Genomic DNA, 20,364 nt, shown 5'->3' on the forward strand with positions numbered 1-20,364 from the left:
TTCATCTGCAGGGCTGAGTGCTGTGTGATGCCACAGGGACCTGCGGGCAGGGCAGGGCTGCCACTGTTGAAGAAGGAGGTTCGTGGTGGGAGGCAGTGCCCATGAGCTGGGGATGAGTGAGGGTGCCTGGCCAGGGGTGGATGCTGAAGCTCCTTCACCACTGTATCTGGACAGCCTCTGGAGGGGATGAGACCTTAGTGTCAGATTTTATAAGCTATTGAGTCTGTGGCTTGAGTACTGATGCCCTCTGGCAAGAGAGGGACGCCTTCCGAGCCATCTGACATGAACTGGTGATCAGGAAGGGCTTTCCAGAGGAGGGAATAACAAGTTGGTCACTGAAGGGTATATAGTAATTTATAAGGCTGAAAAATCAGAGAACATTCTAGGTAGAGAAGGTACAAGTACATATTGTCAGAGATTCTTCTTGTGCTTCTTCAGATTCCCATACTCTTGCCTTCCCTGTCCCAGAGGACCAGATGTTTCAACATCTGCTCCAGGATAATGATTTATTGAGAAGGCCCTGGTGAAGAAATGCCTCGTCCTGGCCAGCAGGGGGTGCTCACATAGCCATAGGAAAGAAGGCAGGGGTGCAGGCAGGGAAACCTTCAAACTTGAGGGTCCTGGCATCTATTCCAGGAACACTGTCACTGTTCTCCTGTCGTTCAATGATTTGCTCCAGCGGGCACCAGTAATGTCTCACAAGTTGTTGTGAGACTTGTTACTGTTTTTGGCATATTGAATGCCACATGGGTAGCTTACCAGGCTTTGCCATGCGGGTGAGATACTCTCAGTAGTTGCTGGGCTCTCCAAGAGGGGCAGAGGAATCGAACCTGGGTCAGTCACGTGCAAGGCAGACGCCCTACCCGCTGTGCTATTGTTCCAGCCCAATTCAAATATACACACACAAATATGCACAGCCATGGCCACTGCAGTGGTAACTACAAAAGCAGGGTGTAGAAACAGCCCGAGTAAAAGAAGTTGTGGCATCATTACAGCGATGAGTGCTACTCAGCTCTAAGATTAAAGCATGCAGTTTTGCTACAACTTGGGTGGAACTGGAAGGCTTCACTGTTTTGTTTTGATAATTTTTAAATATTGAACCACTACTTCACAGAGCGGGGAGAAAGGGCTGCAAAGTTCAAAAAGAGAACTCCCAGAATGACCACCAACTGGGAACTCTTTGGTACTATTGCGGCAACATGGGAAGATGCCATTGTTGACAACATTGATGAGGAATAGGATCGACTGGTTCAGCACCTCCATGAATGTGCGAGGAACGCCAAGAGAGAGATAGCCACAAAAAGTCGCCTATCTTCGAAAACTCTTGAGCTAATTCGCCAGCGTGGTTTGGCGCATGCCTCAGGCAACCGCAAGCTAACGTCCGAGCTTGCAAAGCAGTGCAGAGATGCGATCAAGGAAGACCTCAAAGAGAGAAGAGCAGAAGTACTGGTAGATGCGGCAGAAGCCGGGAAAAGTATTCGTAAGGCCCGCCTGTCCTTCGCCAACTATAAGACCAAGATGACTGCCCTCCGACGTCCTGATGGATCCATCACATCCTCCAGAACGGCAATGGAGAGGATTATCTATGACTTCTACTCAAATCTCTTCGATAGCCATGTCCACTTGCCAACATACCAAATTCCACAGGATGGGTATGTTGTTCCCAATGTTCTCCCCTCCGAAATCCGACACGCCATTTCGTCGGTAAAGAAACAAACAGCACCCGGCCCAGACAAGGTCAGACCTGAACACCTGAAGAACCTGCCGTCAGTACTCATCAATACACTGGCTCGACTCTTCACTCGCTACCTGTCTGAATGCAAGGTTCCGTCCCAATGGAAAACCAGCAGGACCGTACTACTGTTCAAGAAGGGAGACATCCATGACATTGGCAACTATCGCCCGATCTGCCTATTGTCTGTCATCTACAAGTTGTTCACTCGAGTCATCCTGAATAGGATTGGCAGAACACTAGATGAAGGACAACCATGCGAGCAAGCAGGGTTCCGCAAAGGATTCAGCACCATCGACCATATCCACACAATAACCAAGCTCATTGAGGTTTCTCGGGAGTTCAAGATGCCGCTCTGCTTAACGTTCATTGATTTAAAGAAGGCCTTTGATTCTGTTGAGACGGAAGCGGTCATTGAAGCCCTAGCCAATCAGGGCATTCAAGCCCAATACATCAGGATCCTCCGTGAGCTGTATTGCGGATTCACTACCAGGATCTCACCATTCTACAAAGAAGTGATCGTTGATGTCAAGAGAGGGGTGCGGCAGGGTGATACCATTTCACCGAAACTCTTCAGTGCCACCCTCGAGAACATCATGCGACGACTGGAATGGGAAGGAATGGGAGTGAAGATAGATGGTCGGCAATTACACCACCTCCGCTTTGCTGATGACATTGTTTTAATAACACCAAACATCAGCCAAGCAGCACAAATGCTGGCCGACTTTGACCGTGAGTGTGGAAAGGTAGGACTACAGCTGAATCTTACGAAGACAATGTTTATGAGAAACAGCCTTGTTCCTGACGCCCCATTCGCTCTCAATGGAACGACCATCTCCGAATGCAACAGCTATGTGTACCTAGGTCGAGAGGTCAACATGACAAATGACCTGGCACCCGAGCTGCGCAGGAGGAAGAGAGCGGCTTGGAACGCCTTCAAGAACGTTGAAGAAATAGCTAAGAGGACGAAGAATCTCCGGCTCCGGGCACATCTCTTTGATTCCACTGTTCTTCCTGCATTAACATATGCCTCAGAGACCTGGGCCCTACACAAACAAGATGAGAACGCCATTCAGGTCTCCCAAAGAAGAATAGAAAGAGCTATGCTTGGAATATCACGTTTCACTCAAATGAGAGAAAGAATCCGGAGTTCTGACATCCGTCGACGATCAAGGATCAGGGACGCTGTCTCATTTGCCAAGGTGTCGAAAATGAGATGGGCTGGTCACGTAATGAGATTTAAAGACGACCGTTGGACTAGAGCTGTTACTGATTGGATTCCACGGGATGTCAAGAGACCGCGTGGCCGCCCACCTACCAGATGGTCAGACTTCTTCCTGAAGATCATGAACGATCGGTTTGAGGCCCTTCATGTTCCCGGAGCGAACAGATGCCATTGGGCTACACTAGCACGCGACAGGGACAAATGGAGACGTTACTGGCGCCCGCTCGAGCAAATCGACGACTAACGGGAAGTTAAGTGATTAAGTGATTAAGTGATTGAACCACTGAGATAGACGAAGGCATCAATGATTTTTTAATTTAACTTTTTGGGTTTTGAGCTACACCAGCTGAGCTCAGGAGTCACTCCTGGTAGGACTTGGGTGGGCATATGTGGTGTGTCATGGATGGAACTAGATCAGCTGCATGCAAGTGCCCTACTGACCGAACTCTCTCTCCGGACCTGCAGGCACTGTTTTTAAATAAGTGAGAGGAGAAGCACAGACACCAGATGATCTCACTCCTCTGTGGTGTATATAGAGACGAAACAAGGTAGGCAGATAGCATCAGTGGGCTTGGCCTTGGATTCCAGAGCAGTGGTGACCAAGGAGACTGGGCAGTGGCTGGAGGGCTGGAGGCGACCCTGGGACAGTGGTGGAGGCTATGGGTACTCTGGCGCAGGTGATACATCAAAACCAGGAGCATGAGTGTTACTGCAACTGTTACCTTAACTACAGCAGATACAGTAAGAACATGAATAGAAGCATGTGAATGTGAGGTCTGAGGTCTCAGCTCTTCCTCAGGACAGCCCTTGGAGACACCTAAGGGTGGCTGGAGACCTTCCCATCCAGCTGGTGGCAGACACACGCGCTCAGTCACGAGGCCCTTGGAAAGAGTACTTTATTTCCATGACAAGAGTGCCACACCCAAACTACAGTAGCACAGGACATGATAATACAAAAAAAAAAAAAAAAAAAAACAGATTCCCAGCTCCAAGCCCCGTCCACGTACCCATAGAGGAGACGGCCCCGTGGGCAGGGACTGGCGGGGGCAGCTGCCCCTGCTCCGCTCAGTTTCTTTCTCGAGGATTCGGGGTGAGGAGGGGTACCAGCAGGGTGGCCGTGGCTTCCGGCCCTGCAGCTGGCGTCCTCCTGGGCCCTGCTGGCACATCCTGAAGCAGGAATGCGGCCCACGATCTCCTGGGGGACACTGGCTTCTGGCTGGGGCGGCGGGAGGGCTCCCTGCCACGCCATGTGCCGACACCTGCTCTCCTGGGCGGTGGTCTTCCACGGGGATGGCAGGAGGGTGGGTGACAGGGGGCACAGCAGGTGCCCGGGAAAGCCTACTTGGGAGCGACTCTCGCTTTTCCTTCTGACCAGCTGAGGGACAAGGCGCCTCATCCTCCGCAGTCCACTCCCCACAGCCCCCCTCTGCTCGGCGGCTGAGCTGCAGCGGGCGAGGCCGTCCCTGAGTGTCTCCTGCTCCTCTGGGCGGGGAGGGTTCCCTTCTGGTGAAGTGAGGGAGGTGGCCCAGGCTGCTGAGGTGGGAGGGCACCGGCTTCCCCAGACAGGGGTGGGCTATGCTGAGCACGACCTGGGCGGTTCCTCAAGATGCTGGGGGAGGACGTGTGGCTGTCTTGGCACCCCACCTCATGCCACACGGATGAGGCACAGCTGCCTGGGGCGGGCTGTGTCTCCACTGAGGGGACTGTCCTGGTCCAGCCCAGGGGCTGGGGTGGTTCGGAACGCTGTGCAAGTTCAGGAAGCCGCCCAGACTTTGGGCCTCCAGGAAGGCCACTGGTCCTGAGGCCGGAGCTGCTGGGGGCTGGAGGGGAGCAGGGTGGGTGACGCGAGGAGGGGGGGTATGGCCTTGAGTTCCAATTAGGTCACTTGGGGGCTTGACTGCAGAGGCCACAGGGCCCCTGGGGGCTGGGTGGGGGGAGGGTCTCCTTAGCGGGGAGCCCAAGCCACAGCCTCAGATAAGGCACTGGAGGGTGGGGGCGGGGCTGGAGCTGAGGGTGGATTTCCTGGGGCTGTGGTGCATTTTTACTTCTCCATCCCCTGGGGAAGAGGCTGGGCAAGGCTGACCCCTCAGAGGCTGGGATGGGGGGGTGGCGATGCTGCAGGAGGGCAATGGGGCCCCCAGAGCAGAAAGAAAAGGGCTCAATGAGGCATCTACTGCACAGGGTGGGGGGTGGTGGCGGGGGGTGGGGGGTGGGCAGTGGCCCGGAGGGCTCTGGGTGCCCAGGGCCTACAGACAAGTCACCAGGGCAGGCGTGCCAGTGTGTGGGCCACTCCCCGTGCCAGGCCTCCAGGCTGCCCGGACCCTGGGGGAGCAATGGCAGTGAGGGGAGGGGGCTGGTGGAGCCCAGGGGCCCAGCACTAGATCTGGGGCCTGCTCAAAGCTCAGTTTCAGTCTGATGCGGCCGTGAGGCAGGGGAAAGGGGGGACTGTCAGGGGCTTCCCTTGTCCACAGGTTACTTAGAAAAACAAAACATAATAAATATACCAATTCTTCCCTTTAAAAAAAAAGTGTTTTAAATGTCTTATTTCCCTGAAGATTTCCAGTGTATTCCACAATGTTTAAAAAATAGTTTTCCCCAAAAATATATCTTTAAAACATTTGACACAGTGGCGTCTGTGGTGCTTCTGGCGCTGGATGTGGGCGGGGGCCGTGTCCTGCCCCCCTTGTCGATGTGGGACCCGGTCTGTCCCCCTAGAGCCTGTCAGAGCTGGCACAGGGTCTGGGGGCGACAGGGTCTTTGCGGGGACCAAATCTCAGACGATGCAGAGACCCCCCTCCCGCCTAACCCCGGGCTCTGCTGGCCCCGGGAAGCCTGCCAGTATGGTGGGGGGGTGAGGGGCTGGGCAGCGCCTCACGGTGCCAGCCCCTGTCTTGGCTCTTGCTCACACCTCACCAGACTTCACACTTGTGAGGCGGGTTCATAGGGGAGCCCAGCGGGCAGTGGAAGTGTTCCGAAAACTCCTTGGAGTTGGAGATGGAGCCGATGACCCGGAAGCGGGAAGGGCTGTGAGGGTCCGTGATGAGGCCTTCGTGGGAGCTCTCGGGCGTGCGCACGGAGCACCAGACCTGGGGAGGCATACGCACAAACACACAGACAGATGAACAGACAGACGGACACAGGCAAGGCTGGGGTCACTGCAGGGCCAGGAGATGGGGGGAACGAGCCCTCCCCACCACCCCGACCATCTGGTTCTGAGACCCCCAGGAGGCAGAGGCCCTTATGCCACATAAGGAAGGCCCAGGAAGGGGGTGCTGGTGTGGTTCCTCCCAGGGTCTCCCAACCCGCACCCTTTCCAGCAGAGCAGCGCCCTGCCCTGCCCTGGGCAGGAGATACCATCTGGGTGGCCACCCTGATTTGAAAAGCTGGAATTCAGTCTACATCATTCGCTTCCTGTGCAAAACAAATGACCTAAGGACTGATAGTTCCAGAGCCAACAGGGGCTCTAACTCCAATGTAGGCTGAGAGGCAATCTGGGGCCTCTTGTACTTAAGAAATTTCTAGACACTCACAGCCAGAAGGACCCTTAATGATCACATTGCCTGCCCAACCTTGATGCTGGGCAGAGCCCTGGAGGCTGGCCGGACAGGCCAGGTCAGGGCTGTGCCACTTCCTGGCACTAGGGCATCCTGTACCCACTCAAACCTCTCTCGGGGCCAAGGGTCCTGTCTTGGGACAGGCCAACAGAGTAGGAGGTTATCGATGGCAGGAACCTGCCTCCTGGCCTCTGGGCCCCAGGAGCGCCCACACGGGACAGTGTCTGTGAGCCAGGCTCCCGCCTTCCCCGCTCACCTGTGCAAAGCCCAGGAAGAATAGCTGGTTGTTGGAGAGGCCCAGGGTGGGCAGCGTCTGCTCGGGCCCATTCTTCTTCACCCAGTTCTGGTAGGCCTGGGAGGAGGAGGAGGAGCTCAGGGTGCCGGAGCAGGCGGGGAGGGAAACGGGGGAAGCTGCTCCTGGGGATGGGGGGTGCGCAGCAACAGAGTCCTCGGCTCTGCTGCCCACCTGGCAAGGAGCCCCCTCCTCTCCCGCACTTAGCACCTGTCGCCTCTGCTCTCAGGGGGACATTGGGCTTCTGCTGATGGCCACACTGCCAGCTGCAGCCATCCCGGCCAAACACCCAAGGGGCACCACAAACTTGCACAAGGAGGGAAACAGGCTACATGCATGTGCTCGCACACACACTCAGACATACATGCACACACACTCAGACATACATGCACACACATGAACATACACACATGCATGCACGCAATACAACCATACACATACACTCATACTCTCTCTCTCTCTCTCTCTCTCACATACACACATACACACACACACTTTCTGTGTCACAGCCTAAACCCCAGGACTCTGAGTTTTTTTCTTTGGTGGTGGTGGGAGGCAGGAGAGGGGAGCACGGGTCACTCTTTTTTTTTTTTTTCCCTTTCTGATCACACCCAGCGATGCTCAGGGGACCATATGGGATGCTGGGAATTGAACTCGGGTCAACCGCCTGCAAGGCAAACGCTCTACCCGCTGTGCTATCACTCCAGCCCCATGGATCACTCTTGAAGGTATCAAGAGGCTTTGTGCTCCCTGCTTTGTGCTCGGGCCTCTGCCAGGGCTACTCAGGGATCAGACCCGGGTCTCCTGCATGCAGAACTTGCTCAGCCTGTGAGACATCTCACTGGCCTCTCTGACTCTTTTGATCCAGGCAGATGCCCGGCTCCGACCCCTTCACTGCTCTCCCTCCCCTCCTGCTGGGTCTCCTCAGTGGTCTGCAACAACCTCACAGCACTTTTCTCACTTGTCGCCTGGACCCAAGTGGGTCCAAGTTCAGTTCCCTCCTGACTCCTCCATCTAATTCCTCCTTAATGAAGCAGAGTTGGCAAGCTTCTCCATGAAGAGGCACAGAATAAATACTGTCAAGTTTAGAGGTCAAATTTCCCCCGTGGCCAATGTTCAATTCTAAGGAAACAGCGGGAAACACGGAGAAATCCAAAGGCATGGCTGTATAAGTGCCCCCGAGACCCCAGCCTGTACTGAGCGACCCAGGCTGAGGGTGAGACTTTGTCCATGTGTTTGCTGGCGTTTGTTCATTTCCTTTATTTTTACAGGGTCCAGGTTCAGCAGTGTTTGGGGGGCCAGGGCTAGAAACCGGTCAGGGCCTTGGATATGCAGGGCATGGGCTGGACCACGTGAGCCGCATCCCTAGCTTCTTCAGACCCTGGTCTTTAAATTTTATTTTGGGGGCTGGAGAGGTAGTACAGCAGATAAGGTGCTTGCCTTGCACATGGCTGAGCGGGATTCAATCCCCAGCATCCTATATGGTCCCCTGAGCCTCACCGAGTTGGGTATCTTCGGGTGTGGCCCACAAAAAAATTATTTCTATTTTCAGGTCATTTGGGGGCCTCTCCTGATGATGCCCAGGTGGTGGGTGTAAGGGCTAGAAGCCAGGCCTCCCACACACAGAGCCTGTACTCAGGCCTGCCCTGTTTGGTTTTTGTTTTTGTTTTTGGTTTGTTTTTTGCTTTTTTGAGGGTCACACCCAGTGATGCTCAAGGATTACTCCTGACTTTGCACTCAGGAAGTACTCCTGGCGGTGCTTGGGGGACCATATGAGATGCTGGGAATCGAACCCAGGTCGGCCATGTGCAAGGCAAACGCCCTCCCCACTGTGCTATCGCGCCAGCCCTCTGTCCCCCATTTTAAGATAAACAGGGTCACATCCTTCTTCTGTTTAAAACTGAGCTTCCCCCATACCCCCATAAAGCCAAGTGCCCTGTTCTGGCCGCTCAGACCAGCCGTTCCCCTGGACCCGCGCTCTCTCTACTACACCTGCCTCTGTTCTTGAACGCGTCCAGCTGTGTCCATCTCCCGCCTCTCCGGGTCCAGTTTTCCCTGCCTGGCTCTAGGCATTAGGTCTCGATTTCAAGGCCGGTGCCTCCTAGCTGCGCCCCTCCCCTTCCTTTTCAGGCCCCTGCCCTATGTTCTCTTCAGTAGGCCAAAGCCTGATGTCATCTTATCTCTACAGCTGCTCTCCCTTCCTCCCTTTCTTCCCCCTCCCTGAGCCATCACATCCGCAAGCTTCTGTGGGAATCACTGGTGGCAGTGCCTGGGGGCCACCAGGACCACACCCAGAGAAGCTGGGGAGGGGGAGGGCCCTGTGGTGCTGGGGGTCCAACCCAGGACCTCACATCTGCAAACTCGGTTCTCAGCACTTGGGCAGAATTCCTGTCCGCAGCATAAGCTTTGTGAGACCCAGCATGCCTCAACGTCTCCAGCATGGCCAGCATGGCCTCGGGCCAGTTACCAAATAACTGTCTCTGGGCTCAGTTTCCTCATCTGCAAGATGTGGTTATAAAGAACCCAAGGAGCTGAAAAGGCTGAGTGCAGAGTCAGCATGCTGAGGCCCAGGGTCCCTCCCCGGAAAACCGAGGTCCCCTTACCATCACCAGCGTGGCCCCAAACCCACCCAAAGTGGCCTGTGAGACCTTGTTATAAGGCATCCGGGTACGAGTCAAGCCCAGTGCCAAGAACAGGCAGAGGTGGGGAAGGGCCCCTGCAGTGAGGGCCCTCAGGCACTGCCGCCGCTTCTCCATGGCCTCCTCTGTGGCTCATGTCCACTCAGCCACACCCAGGGGTGCTCAGGGGTGACTCCTGGCTCTGTGCTCAGGATGGTTCCAGGCCATCCCTGCAGTGCGCGGGATGGGACCTCCCACGTGCAATGCCTGCACTCCTCCATGAACATTTCTTGTTCCTTTTGGAGTGGGAGGTCTGGGCCACACGGGGTGGTACTCAGGGAACCAGAGAGGGTGCTGGGGATCCGAACTGTGACTTCAGCTACCTAGTCACGTGGAGGGCATGTGCCTTACCTCCTGTGCCTCTCTCTGGCCCCTCGACTAACACATCTAAAGGCCACTCTGTGCCCAAGTTTCACCCCCTTGACATGCCAATGGCGTGGGGGTCCATAGCCAAGCACACAGAGGCTCTAGGAGGCAGAGGCAGGACCTGAACCAGATGGATCCTGGCCTGGTCTCCCTCCACTCTCGGGCCCTTGGCTGCCTGGATCTGGGTGACTCCATGGCAACGCTAACAAGAGATGGGCCAGGGCCTGAGAGACTGGGCAGCAGGGAAGGGACCTGCTGGGCACACGGCCTACCCAGGATCCAGGTTCCACGGTTCCAGCACACCCCCAGGAGTGACCCCCAAACACAAAGGCAAGAGCAGTGCCCGAACATGGCCAAGTGTGGCCCCCAAACCCCATATTAAAAAAAGAGGAGGCTGGAGCGATAGCACAGCAGGTAGGACATTTGCCTTGCACGCGGCCGACCCAGGTTCGATTCCCAGCATCCCATATAGTTCCCTGAGCACCGCCAGGGATAATTCCTGAGTTCAGAGCCAGGAGTAACCCCTGTGCATCACCAGGTGTGACCCAAAAAGGAAAAAAAAAACCTAAAAGAAAAAAGAAAATCGAACAGATGGATCTTGGGGGTGGGCTGCGGGGGGTTCCCTCCCAAGCCCCTTCCAGTCTCCCATCGGGTCGAACTCCAGAACAGTCTTCTGGGAAGGGGGTCAGGCTTCATGGAGGGGCCCCTCCACGCCACCCATGGGGTTCCTACCCGATAGGCCGCCTTGAGGCCCCCGTTGTCGGCGATGTTCTCCCCGAGCGTGTGCCGCCCATTCACGGGCTCCCCGTTCACGCTGTAGTTGCCGTACTGCTCCACCATGCACTCCGTCTGCTGCTTGAAGGCCTCCACCGACGAGTTCTTCCACCAGGGCCGCAGGTTCCCGTCCTTGTCATACTCCCGTCCTGTGGGGCAGTGAGCGGCAGTGGGACCAAAGTGAGGGGGAGGACGGTGGAACTGGAGCTGGGGTGGGGAGGGGGCTGCCAGGTGGGCCTCTCCCCTATGCTCCATCCTGCAGCCAGCACTCGGGGGGGGGGGGGGGGTGCTGGGCTGGGTCCTTCAGCACCCTAAGGGGTGGGGCCAGAGGAACGAGGAGCAACAAAGGACCAGCACAGGTACAGCTTCGGGAGGGCTGGGTCCACATCAGGGCTGGCTGAGGGCCTCCACACCATGTCCGGGAGCAGTAAATGGGGCCACACGGGACAGCCTCTGGCGTCCTGCCTCTTCCTTCTTGGCCCTGGGGTCCCCAAGGCAGACTAAGGCAAGCAGGCAATGGAGATTCTGGACCTTAGCAGGTACAGGAGGGACAAATGACATTCTTCTAATTGTGGCCCTTGTCGTACTCCTGTCCAGTGGGGGCATGTCCCCCACTGACTGTCCCCACCTCACGCCCAGCCACCAGGCACCTTTCAAGAGCAGGAGATGCCACATGTGATACAGCCGCCACACACGAGCTGGAAGCTCTGGCCCTTTCATGGCTAAGTGGTGTGGGGAGAAATGGTCTCCCGGACTCTCTAAGGCTTATGAATTGGCGGAGGGCAGAGTCTGAATCTGACCCCACAGCCATCTGTCTCCGATGCTAAGTTTCCTGGAAGCAAAGGGACCAAAAGCAGAAGCAACGGGATCAGGAACCCGATGGCCTTATCTGAAGGAGTCCCCAGAAACTGTACCTTGATCGTCAAATGCATGAGTCAGCTCATGGCCCACGACGACACCAATGCCACCAAAATTTAAGGCCCTGGGGTGGAGGACAGGAAAAGGAGGCTGAAGCTGTGACAATGAGGGGGATCACTAATCCCCCAGCACTGGATGCAGCCCCATCCTGTGAGGGGCTGTGGGGATGTGGCTGCAGCCGGAGCTTCCAGTCAGGTTGCAGAAACCTGTAGGAGGCCGGGGAGTGGGCTGGGGCTGGCCTATTCCACGGATGCCAAGCACTGTGCCTGACGCTCCACATAACTGTGCACCATTGTCAGCCCTCTTGGTCATCACAAGAGTCTCTAATATCCATGTAACACATCCTGTCTATCCACCATCTATCCGTCCATCTGTCTATCCATCCACCTATCCATCTGTCCATCCATCCACCTATCCACCCATCCATCTGTCCATCTATTCGTTCATCTTTCCATATCCATACTTATCCATGTATCTATCCTATACCATCCATTCATTTATCCATCCTCCTATACCATCCCATCCATCTACCCTGTGGGAAGCTGGCCCTTTGGCTGACCAGGGGCCTACGTGCCTGTGCTATGTATGGTTGTCTTGGCCCTGGGCAGGCGGGTCCTGACTAGTGCAGATCTGGTACTGTGTCTGCTCTGACCGCAGCCTATGAGCTATGTATGGTTATCTAAAAGAAAACATTTGTCACAGCTAGCCCAAGAATAAGAAGTAACTGACACTGACTAATCAAGCACATGTAGTTTTTGTAACTCTCCTAACAATATATGATATGACCTAGTGATGTAATTGCCTTCTGTGATGTAAGCATAGTTTCCTGCGTTGCAAAGTATATTATACCCCTGCTGCCCTGAATAAAGTCCTGTCCTGTCCTGTCTCTTTATCTCTGTTTCTAAACTGTACTCTGTCTCTTGTGTCTTGTGTCTTCATTCGGTTGGTCCCTCCTTGCACCTATGGATCCTAGGGCCACCTCCACGGGCCGGAGAGTGGTCTGGCGGGGCCCCCCACACTACCCCACATATCCATCTGTCCAATCCTTTCATCCATTGTATCCCATCCCATCCATCCATCCATCCATATCAATCTGTCCATTCATCCATTTAGTCGATCCCATTCATCCCATCTACCCTATCCCATCTATTCATCCATGTATCCATCAACCCATCATCCATCCATCCATCCATCCATCCACCCATCCATCATCCATCCATCCATCCATCCATCCATCTATCCTGAACACCACTTAACTCTTCTTGTTTTTTTTTTTTTTTTGAGCCACATTTGGTGGTACTCAGAGGCTACTCCCAGCAGTGCCTGAGAACCACCTATTGCCAGGAATTAACCCAGGGCCCCTACATGCAAAGTTCATGCTTCTACACCTAAGGTATCACCTCTCCTCCCTGCCCCGCCCCCAAATCCTTAAGTCTACATGAGCCCCAACAGAAGCCAGGAATAAATGAACAAAGCCTTTTTCCGCTCCCCTTTGGGCCACCCCTGGTGCTGTTCAGGGCTGATTCCTGGCTCTGGTCTATGAGCCTTAACCTCTGTATTATCTCTCCAGCACCTTATGAGCAAATTCATAAGTGGATTAAACCAAACCTGAAATGGTTCAATGCTGGAACAGAGCAAATAACAGACTTGGGATTCAAACTCAAGACCGAGGGGTCTGCATTTCAGACAGTGCCCACACCTTTCCCGACTACTCTGCTGCAGCTGTTCTGAAGCCCGGCCAGAGGAATGTTCCCCTCAGGGGCTCCTAGCACCACACTACAACCCCCAGCGCCCGCTGCTGCAGAGACCACAGGATCCAGGTGCCTCTGGAGAAAAGCCCAGGAAGCAAGGCTGCTCCCACAACGATTTCTTGGATAGTCGCAGGTTGCCTGGCCAAAGGGGCTGGGCCAGGGTCAGCATTAGATGGGCAGGAGTGCCAGGAGCTGCGTACTTGGGTGAGGAGCGGGTGTAGAAGGGAGCCTGCAGGATTCCGGCTGGAAACACGATCTCATTCTTGGTGGGTGAGTAGTAGGCATTCACCATGGGTGGGGTCATGCTCCACCTGCAATACACACACGACACCCCAGGGAACCCCCTCAGTCCAGCTGCAAGCATCTCAACCAGACCCTTTAGATCACTCCCGGTGATGCCTGGCCCAGCTCTGTGGGTCAGAAGGTTCCATGCTCGGTGATGTGACATTGCTCAGGGTGGAGCTATTGAAAATATTTATAATGAGGGGCTGAAGAAACAGTACAGCAGGTAAGGCACTTGTCTTGCATGCGCCTCACCCAGGTTTGGCATCCCAGATGGTCCCCTGAGCACCACCAGGAGTGATTCCTGAGTGCAGAGCCAGGAACAACCCCAGAACATTGCTGGGTTTAACCCCAAAACACACACACACACACACACACAACAACAACAACAACAAAAACCCAAAACTACAAACAAAAACCCTAAACTATTTATAATGAATCACTTAATCACTTATAGACACACTCAAGGACAAGAAACCAAATCTAAATGAAAACTCTTAAGCTAAATCAAGAGACTTTAAGTAAATCTTCAAAGTATGCTGGTATCTCTGCCAGGCGTTGGAGATAAAGTTCTCCTTGTGAATTCACAGGAAAAGGAGCCGCTCAAACCCTTACGTTCCACAAGAGGGCGCCAGAGGCAAAGAGATGCTGTTTCCTCCAAGTTAAGATTGATGCAGCTCAAGGCGCACATGAGGGCTGGCTGTTGGCTGACCACACCTGTGTTCTCCGAGAATATCAAAAACAAAACAAAAGAACAACTGGTACTAAGTCACATTCCAGATGAGTCTGATTTACAGAGGTCTGGAAGGCCAAGAAGGTATATACATTAAAAAAAAAAAAAAGGTTCCTTGGAGGATTCAGTGAAGCTTTGACAGCACAGAAGCCTGAGGGTCCCTCCCCAGCCCCTGCCTGGGAGAAGTCCCCGAGAAGCTGATGCTGCATTAGTGGAACGAGGCTGGGAGAGGGGCTGGCTGCTGCCTGGTGCGAGGCTGCCCTGGAGCACCCCTGACCCGGCCACCAGCTCTGCAGACTGCAGTGTGTGTGAGTCACAACACAGGGCCGGGGTGGAGTAGGCGGCAGCTGGGGAGGGCTGCAGATTCACAGTGATGCCAGCTCCTGGGGGGTACCACTTCCTTTCTTTTCTTTGAGGTAAGGAGGCACACCCCATGTGCTCAGGGCTTACTCCTGGCTCTGCGCTCAGGAATCACTCCCGAGGGTGGCTTGGGTAAGCACCCTACCTGTTGTACTCTCTCTGGTCCCAGAGAAGCACCCCCCATGATATTCTCCATTGGGATGTGGGGGTAGCCACGGCTGAGGGCTCTCCCGGCCATTCCCTCCAGCATGTGGTCAGCCCCCCCCCCCCCCCCCGAACCAGGGTGCCCTCCCCACCGGGCCCCCAGGGACTCACTGGTCTCTGTTGGGAGCTTTCCGGAGCTGGTCGGCAGTGACCCTCCAGGAGAAGTTGAAGAACCGCATGGCATTCTCGAAGTAAAGACCTGGCACTGTGGAGTACTGACGAGAGAAACAGAGCGCAGGGGTGAGAGCCGGCCCTGGCCAGGCTAGAGTGAGGGCCAAGAGGCTGGTGGTGGAGCAGACACTAGACGGCGGGGCTTGGGCAGCATCTGGGGCACATCCCCGAAGCCTGCTCCCCATGAGGACTGGACCCTCGCCCCCTCTGCTTCAAGATCATGCTGGAAACCCACACACGGCAGCACTTGGCACTGCAGCCATGCTCAGTGCCGAGACGGGAAGCACGGGCAAAGACCAAGGGAACCAACTCTGCGAGGGTGCTGGGCCCACAGTGGCTGCGTGGGGCCATCACAGCCAACTCCATATAGGCTTTGACTGCTGAGGGAGCTGCCCACTGGACAGCACAGCCCTCCTCCAGCAGGCTCGGGTCTTCCTGGACTTCCTCAGGATGTCTCAGGTCCTGCTTCCACTCGGCCAGCCCCCGGCTCCACCCCACAGCTCTCGGTCAGAGGTCCAGGCAGGCCTGGGCCAGGGGTTCGAGTGGGCTGTGTCCAGGAGGCTCTGACTCTGGAGCCCCCTGAGTGATGCTCCAGGAAACAGACCATAAAATACAGACCAAAGACTGAGTTCCACGTTCTCAGAAATAGTCTTCATATTTGTAGTTTTTTTTCTTTTTTTGGGGGGGGGCAGACCCAGTGATGCTCGGGGGTTACTGCTCGGGGGTTACTCCTGGCTCTGCACTCAGAAATCACTCCCGGTGGTGCTTAGGGGATGCTTAGGGTGCTTAGGATCCCCATGTGGGATGCTGGGGATCAAACCTGAGTCAGCGATGTGTAAGGCAAGCACCCTTCCCACTGTACTATTCGCTCTGGTCCGTATTTGCAGGTTTTAAACAGAACCAGCACGAGAGGTCATGGTAACTGCAAAAGGCTCACAGATCTCAACCACAAGAAGACACAGATGCCGAGATCTTTCGGGGCAAAAGCAGGATCCACACAATGGACTGGTGCAAAAGCTTCGCCACCAGGGAGCCATTCGAAATTAAGACAAAGTATCTACTTGGTGTTTCTGTCTCCTTCCCACGAGCATGTCAAGATGTCTGTGAGCAGCCTGGATTTCTCAGGGAAGGCTGGGGGACCGGGGATAGGATGGCACTCTGGGGCCTGGGAAGGAGGAGGAAATACAAGAGACCCCATTCTCTGCTCTGCTGCCTCGTGTTTTTGGGGCCCACTCTCTGCACCAGACCCACTGCCCCCAACCTGGGCCCCCTCATAAAGAGCAGGGCTGCTTCTGGTGGGGACGGCAGGTGGGGCAGCTGAGGGACCAAGGCTGGGAGTCAGAACAGGGCATTCGACTGGTCAGGAGAGGGCTGAGCAGTGGCCCCTGGACGCATGCGCACCCCTCCCCCCTCTGGGCTGCCAGACCCCAGGATGCCTGACGCTGCTGGCCCCCCACGTCTTGGGCCCCCGCCCACTCTGCTCCCCACAGTGGGGCTTGGAAAGGCCAGGGACGGGGTGGGAGCCACTCACGTCATTGAAGACCTTGTCAAGCTCCTTGGGGTCCATGATGAAGTTGGGGTACCCGATCATGTTGTAGATCGCATCCGCCTGGGCAGGGGTGCCGAGACAGCAAGTGAGTGCCTGCTCAGGTGCTCCTGGGGTCCCGCTCAGCTCTGGAGTGTTCCTCCTCTGGGCGCACCTGACTGTCCTCCCCCCCCACCCCCCCCCCACACACACAAAGGCATCCACTACACCAGCCATGCGGCCACCCATGCTGACTGCACGCCCTGACAAGGCGGCACAGGCCGAGCTCCCCTCTAGCCCAGTCTCCTCTCTCTGTGACCCCTGTTCCTGGCTCTCCCCACCACACCATAGCCCCTGCTTCTCCTTCTGTTGGTGGTCCCCCCATCACCTCTTCTGTGAGGCCTCCTTGCTCTTCCAACCTCTGGGCAAACTGGGCCCTCCACCCAAGCTCCTGTTGGGGGCTCCTGCTTCCCCCCGCCCTTCCAACCCTGGGTGCCCACCTTATCCTTGGCTGCCTTCCGAGTGTCCTCGTCCATCCACTTCAGCGTGTTCAGGCTTTCCTCAAATGCCTTCTTGATCTCCAGGATGATCTCACTGGCCTAAGGATGGACACACACACACACACACACACACACACACACACACATACATACACACACAGAGCAGTGGTCAGGCCACTGCTGGATGACCTTTGTTCTGGCCCCCTGTGCAAGCCAGAATGTGGCACTGGCTCCAGATGCCGGGCCAAAAAGGGTGCAGTGGGGGCTGGAGACATGCACAGCAGGTAGGGTGTTTGCCTTGCACGTGGCCGACCCAAGGTTCGATTCCCAGCATCCCACATGGTCCCCCGAGAACTGCCAGGAGTAATTCCTGAGTGCAGAGCCAGAAGTAACCCCTGTGCATCGCTAGGTGTGACGCAAAAAAAAGGGGGGTGCAGGGGCAGCTGCTGCTGCTCCCAGGGGCAATCATGTCACAGCAGACCCAGAGGTGGCAAATGCTGGAGCAGGAAGCATAGGTATGAGGGCTGTGGGGCCCCACCCCTCTCAGAACTCAGACCGGCACCCCCAGCACTTGCCTGGCCCCTAGGTCACCTCTAACTCATATTAGCACCAAAAACAGCATCAGTAGGACAGCAGCAGCCTGGGAGCCTCCGTATAACCCAGGGGCTCTTTCCATGGGTGTCCCGGCCTCCCCTGCAGCCAACACCCCATTCCACACGACAGGGAAGTGAGACACTGACCCCCAAGGGTCCTGCCAGGAAGGGGTGCACCCAGGAACAAGCCGGGGCCCACCATCACCTTGCCACGGCAGCTCCACCAACAGTCAAGCTGGGCCCTGGGGAGCTGGCAGAGGAGAGGGTTGGGCCAAGGAGGCCACAGGGAGTGTGGACAGAGAGGGCCAGCTAAGGAGGCCATAGGCAGTATGGACAGAGAAGGTGGGCTAGAGGCCACAGGGAGCATGGAGCGGGTCAGTAAGGAGGCCACGGAGAACGTGGACAGAGCAGGCAGGCTAGAGGCCACGGGAGTGCCGACTAAGACATCAGACTAGAGCGGTCACTCACTGTGAGCTGCAGAGAAGGGAGGGGGCGGGAAGGCCAGGGTCCTGGCCTTGGACGGCGCACCAGCTGGTGTGATGTCACAGCCACGTGGCGGGAGGCACTTACTATGTTCTTGCTGTCCTCAGCGAAGGTCGCTTTGACAAACATGGGGCCCAGGGCGAAGCCCAGGTTGTTTTCCGTGTCGCTCACGCAGAACTTCCAGCGGGGAAGGCAGGTCTGGGAGACACGAGCCAAGGTGGTTACCCAGCCCCGGCCCTCTCTAGTGGTCCCCCGCGTCCTTCCAGAACCACAGAGACCTTTCACACGGTCACAATTACTGTTGGTGGACCCGGGGTGGGAGATGAGGACTGTGGCTTCCTGCCGCCATATTCCGTGGCCTGACCATGGGCTCCGAGATCCAGCATTTCACCAAAGGCACCCGCCTATGTTGGGTGGCTGGGGTGAAGGGCCCTAAGGTAAAGCACCTCAGTGCCCTGGAGGCAGAGCTTGTGAATAGAGAAGGGGGCCTGCAATCACCAGCGCCCAGACACGCCCAACATTGGCCCAGGCTCCACCCCCACAGGTCCTGCCTGCCCAAGCAGACATGATTCCTGGAGGCAGAGAATTTAGGGTGTTACTGGGTGGAGGGTGGGGTTCCAAACTTGCTGGGAGCAGTCAGTGTCTGCAGCTCAGTGGACCTCACGTCAGATTCCCTCTTGGCTCTTGGCAGGGCTGCTGGCAGTGGGGGTTCAAGCAAGACTCTCAAATAGAGGGCCCAGGGGGCATGAGACGTGCCCTGCCACATCTGAAGAGGAGGAGCAAGGGCCTGGCTGGGGGTCCACAGCAGGGCCGGGAGGAAGAGCCTTGGGCAGGAGCGAGCCCTGCAGGGTCAGGTGGGCACCCGAAGGTGGTGCAGGCTGCTCCGGATCTGGGAGAGTGGGCACATCAGCGGGCACCTGTGTGGTGCTCCCTGAGCGCTGGGTGCTGCTCTGGGTATTTTCTGGGGAAGTGGGCACTCTTGGACGTGCTTGGGGGCCCATGCAGAGCTGGGACTGGAACCTGGGCCCCCCCACCCACCAACTCTTTTTGGTTTTTGGCTTTGGATCACAGGTGCCAAAATGTATCTCTTTTTCACTCTTGGCTCTGCACTTAGGAATGACTCCTGGTGGGGCTTGGGGAAGCATATGGGATGCTGGGAATGGAACCAGTTTGGCTGCATGCAAGACAAGCGCCCTCCCCACTATTCTATCTCTCTGGCACCCAAACTTTTCTTTTTATACAGGGCCTACTCCTGGGATGCTCAGCCCAGCAGCATGGGCCTGAGGGGTCTGGTGACGCATCTGTGCTGGGCTGGGCTGGGGACACCAGAGTCACACCCACTGGTGTTGGCAATAGAACCCAGAGCCTCACATGTCTGGCATGCGTTTTACCATTTAAGACATATCTCTGGGTGCCTATTCACCCTCATGAACATCTCCTTCTGGAAGCTTCTGTGCCTCAGCAAACTCAGGTCCTCTCCTTCCTGCATGCTCAGGGCCACCGGGTAGACTCTCCAGAGGCTCTGCACACTCTCTGCTTAATGGTGCACCGCGGCCTGCCCAGAACCTGCCTCGCAGCTGGCTCTCAACACCAGGACAGAGACCAGACTCACCTTCTTGGTCCCGTACATGACCTCCATGAACTTCTCGTCGGCATCCTGGAAGCGCTGGTCGAGGAAGGAGCTGGTCTTCCGCACCAGGTTCCAGATCATGTAGTTGTTCAGCAGGCTAGGCCGGGGAAGAGCAGACGGGTTGGCTGGTGTCCGTGCTGGGACGGAGCAACACTTCCCCCACCCACCTCGGGGTGGGGGTGGGGGCGCTCACACCTGGCCCTTTCAGCACCAGGCTCTCGAAACCAGGAAGGTCAAGGCCTTCAAGGCCAGGGCTGGGGTTTTCTGCAGGAAACCTTCAGAATCTGCGGCCGGCTGCTGTGTGTACCTGCTGCTCTGGAAGCCACCGCCAGGTGGCGCTGCCGTCCCCCAGAGCTTGGGAATGTTCTAGACACATGGCCAGAAGCTAGACTGGGACCGGGGAACAGTGTCGGCAAGGTGGGCCCCCAACCCCCTGAGACAGGAAACATATCTGGAGCTCTTGTCACCTGCACAAAGAAGTCGCCTCAGAACAAGGAGATGGCCACTAGGGACATCCAGCCTCGACCTGACCCAGGCTGCAGGTCTGACACCAGAGGCCAGGGTGTGGGTGGCTGTGCCGAGAGACCGTAGGA

General features: G+C 56.2%; 1 protein-coding gene across 2 annotated transcripts in view; it reads right to left on the reverse strand.

Annotated features, from left to right (window-relative positions):
- Positions 1 to 3,937: 3,937 nt before the first annotated feature.
- The window catches only part of ECE1 (endothelin converting enzyme 1), a 110,412-nt gene continuing 93,985 nt past the window's right edge, over positions 3,938 to 20,364 (reverse strand). For both annotated transcript variants that reach the window (XM_056123310.1, XM_056123309.1), the window contains 10 exons: positions 19,754 to 19,868; positions 18,229 to 18,339; positions 17,066 to 17,164; positions 16,572 to 16,649; positions 14,981 to 15,084; positions 13,491 to 13,601; positions 11,536 to 11,603; positions 10,580 to 10,770; positions 6,768 to 6,863; positions 3,938 to 6,043 (listed from right to left, as the gene is read on the reverse strand). In XM_056123310.1, coding sequence (XP_055979285.1) covers positions 5,867 to 6,043; positions 6,768 to 6,863; positions 10,580 to 10,770; positions 11,536 to 11,603; positions 13,491 to 13,601; positions 14,981 to 15,084; positions 16,572 to 16,649; positions 17,066 to 17,164; positions 18,229 to 18,339; positions 19,754 to 19,868 — 1,150 coding nt within the window. In that variant the 3' untranslated portion in view covers positions 3,938 to 5,866. The remainder of the gene's footprint in view (positions 6,044 to 6,767; positions 6,864 to 10,579; positions 10,771 to 11,535; positions 11,604 to 13,490; positions 13,602 to 14,980; positions 15,085 to 16,571; positions 16,650 to 17,065; positions 17,165 to 18,228; positions 18,340 to 19,753; positions 19,869 to 20,364) is intronic.

The sequence above is a fragment of the Sorex fumeus genome, unplaced genomic scaffold (genome assembly GCF_029834395.1).
Source record: "Sorex fumeus unplaced genomic scaffold, SorFum_2.1 ptg000047l, whole genome shotgun sequence".
Classification (NCBI taxonomy): domain Eukaryota; kingdom Metazoa; phylum Chordata; class Mammalia; order Eulipotyphla; family Soricidae; genus Sorex; species Sorex fumeus.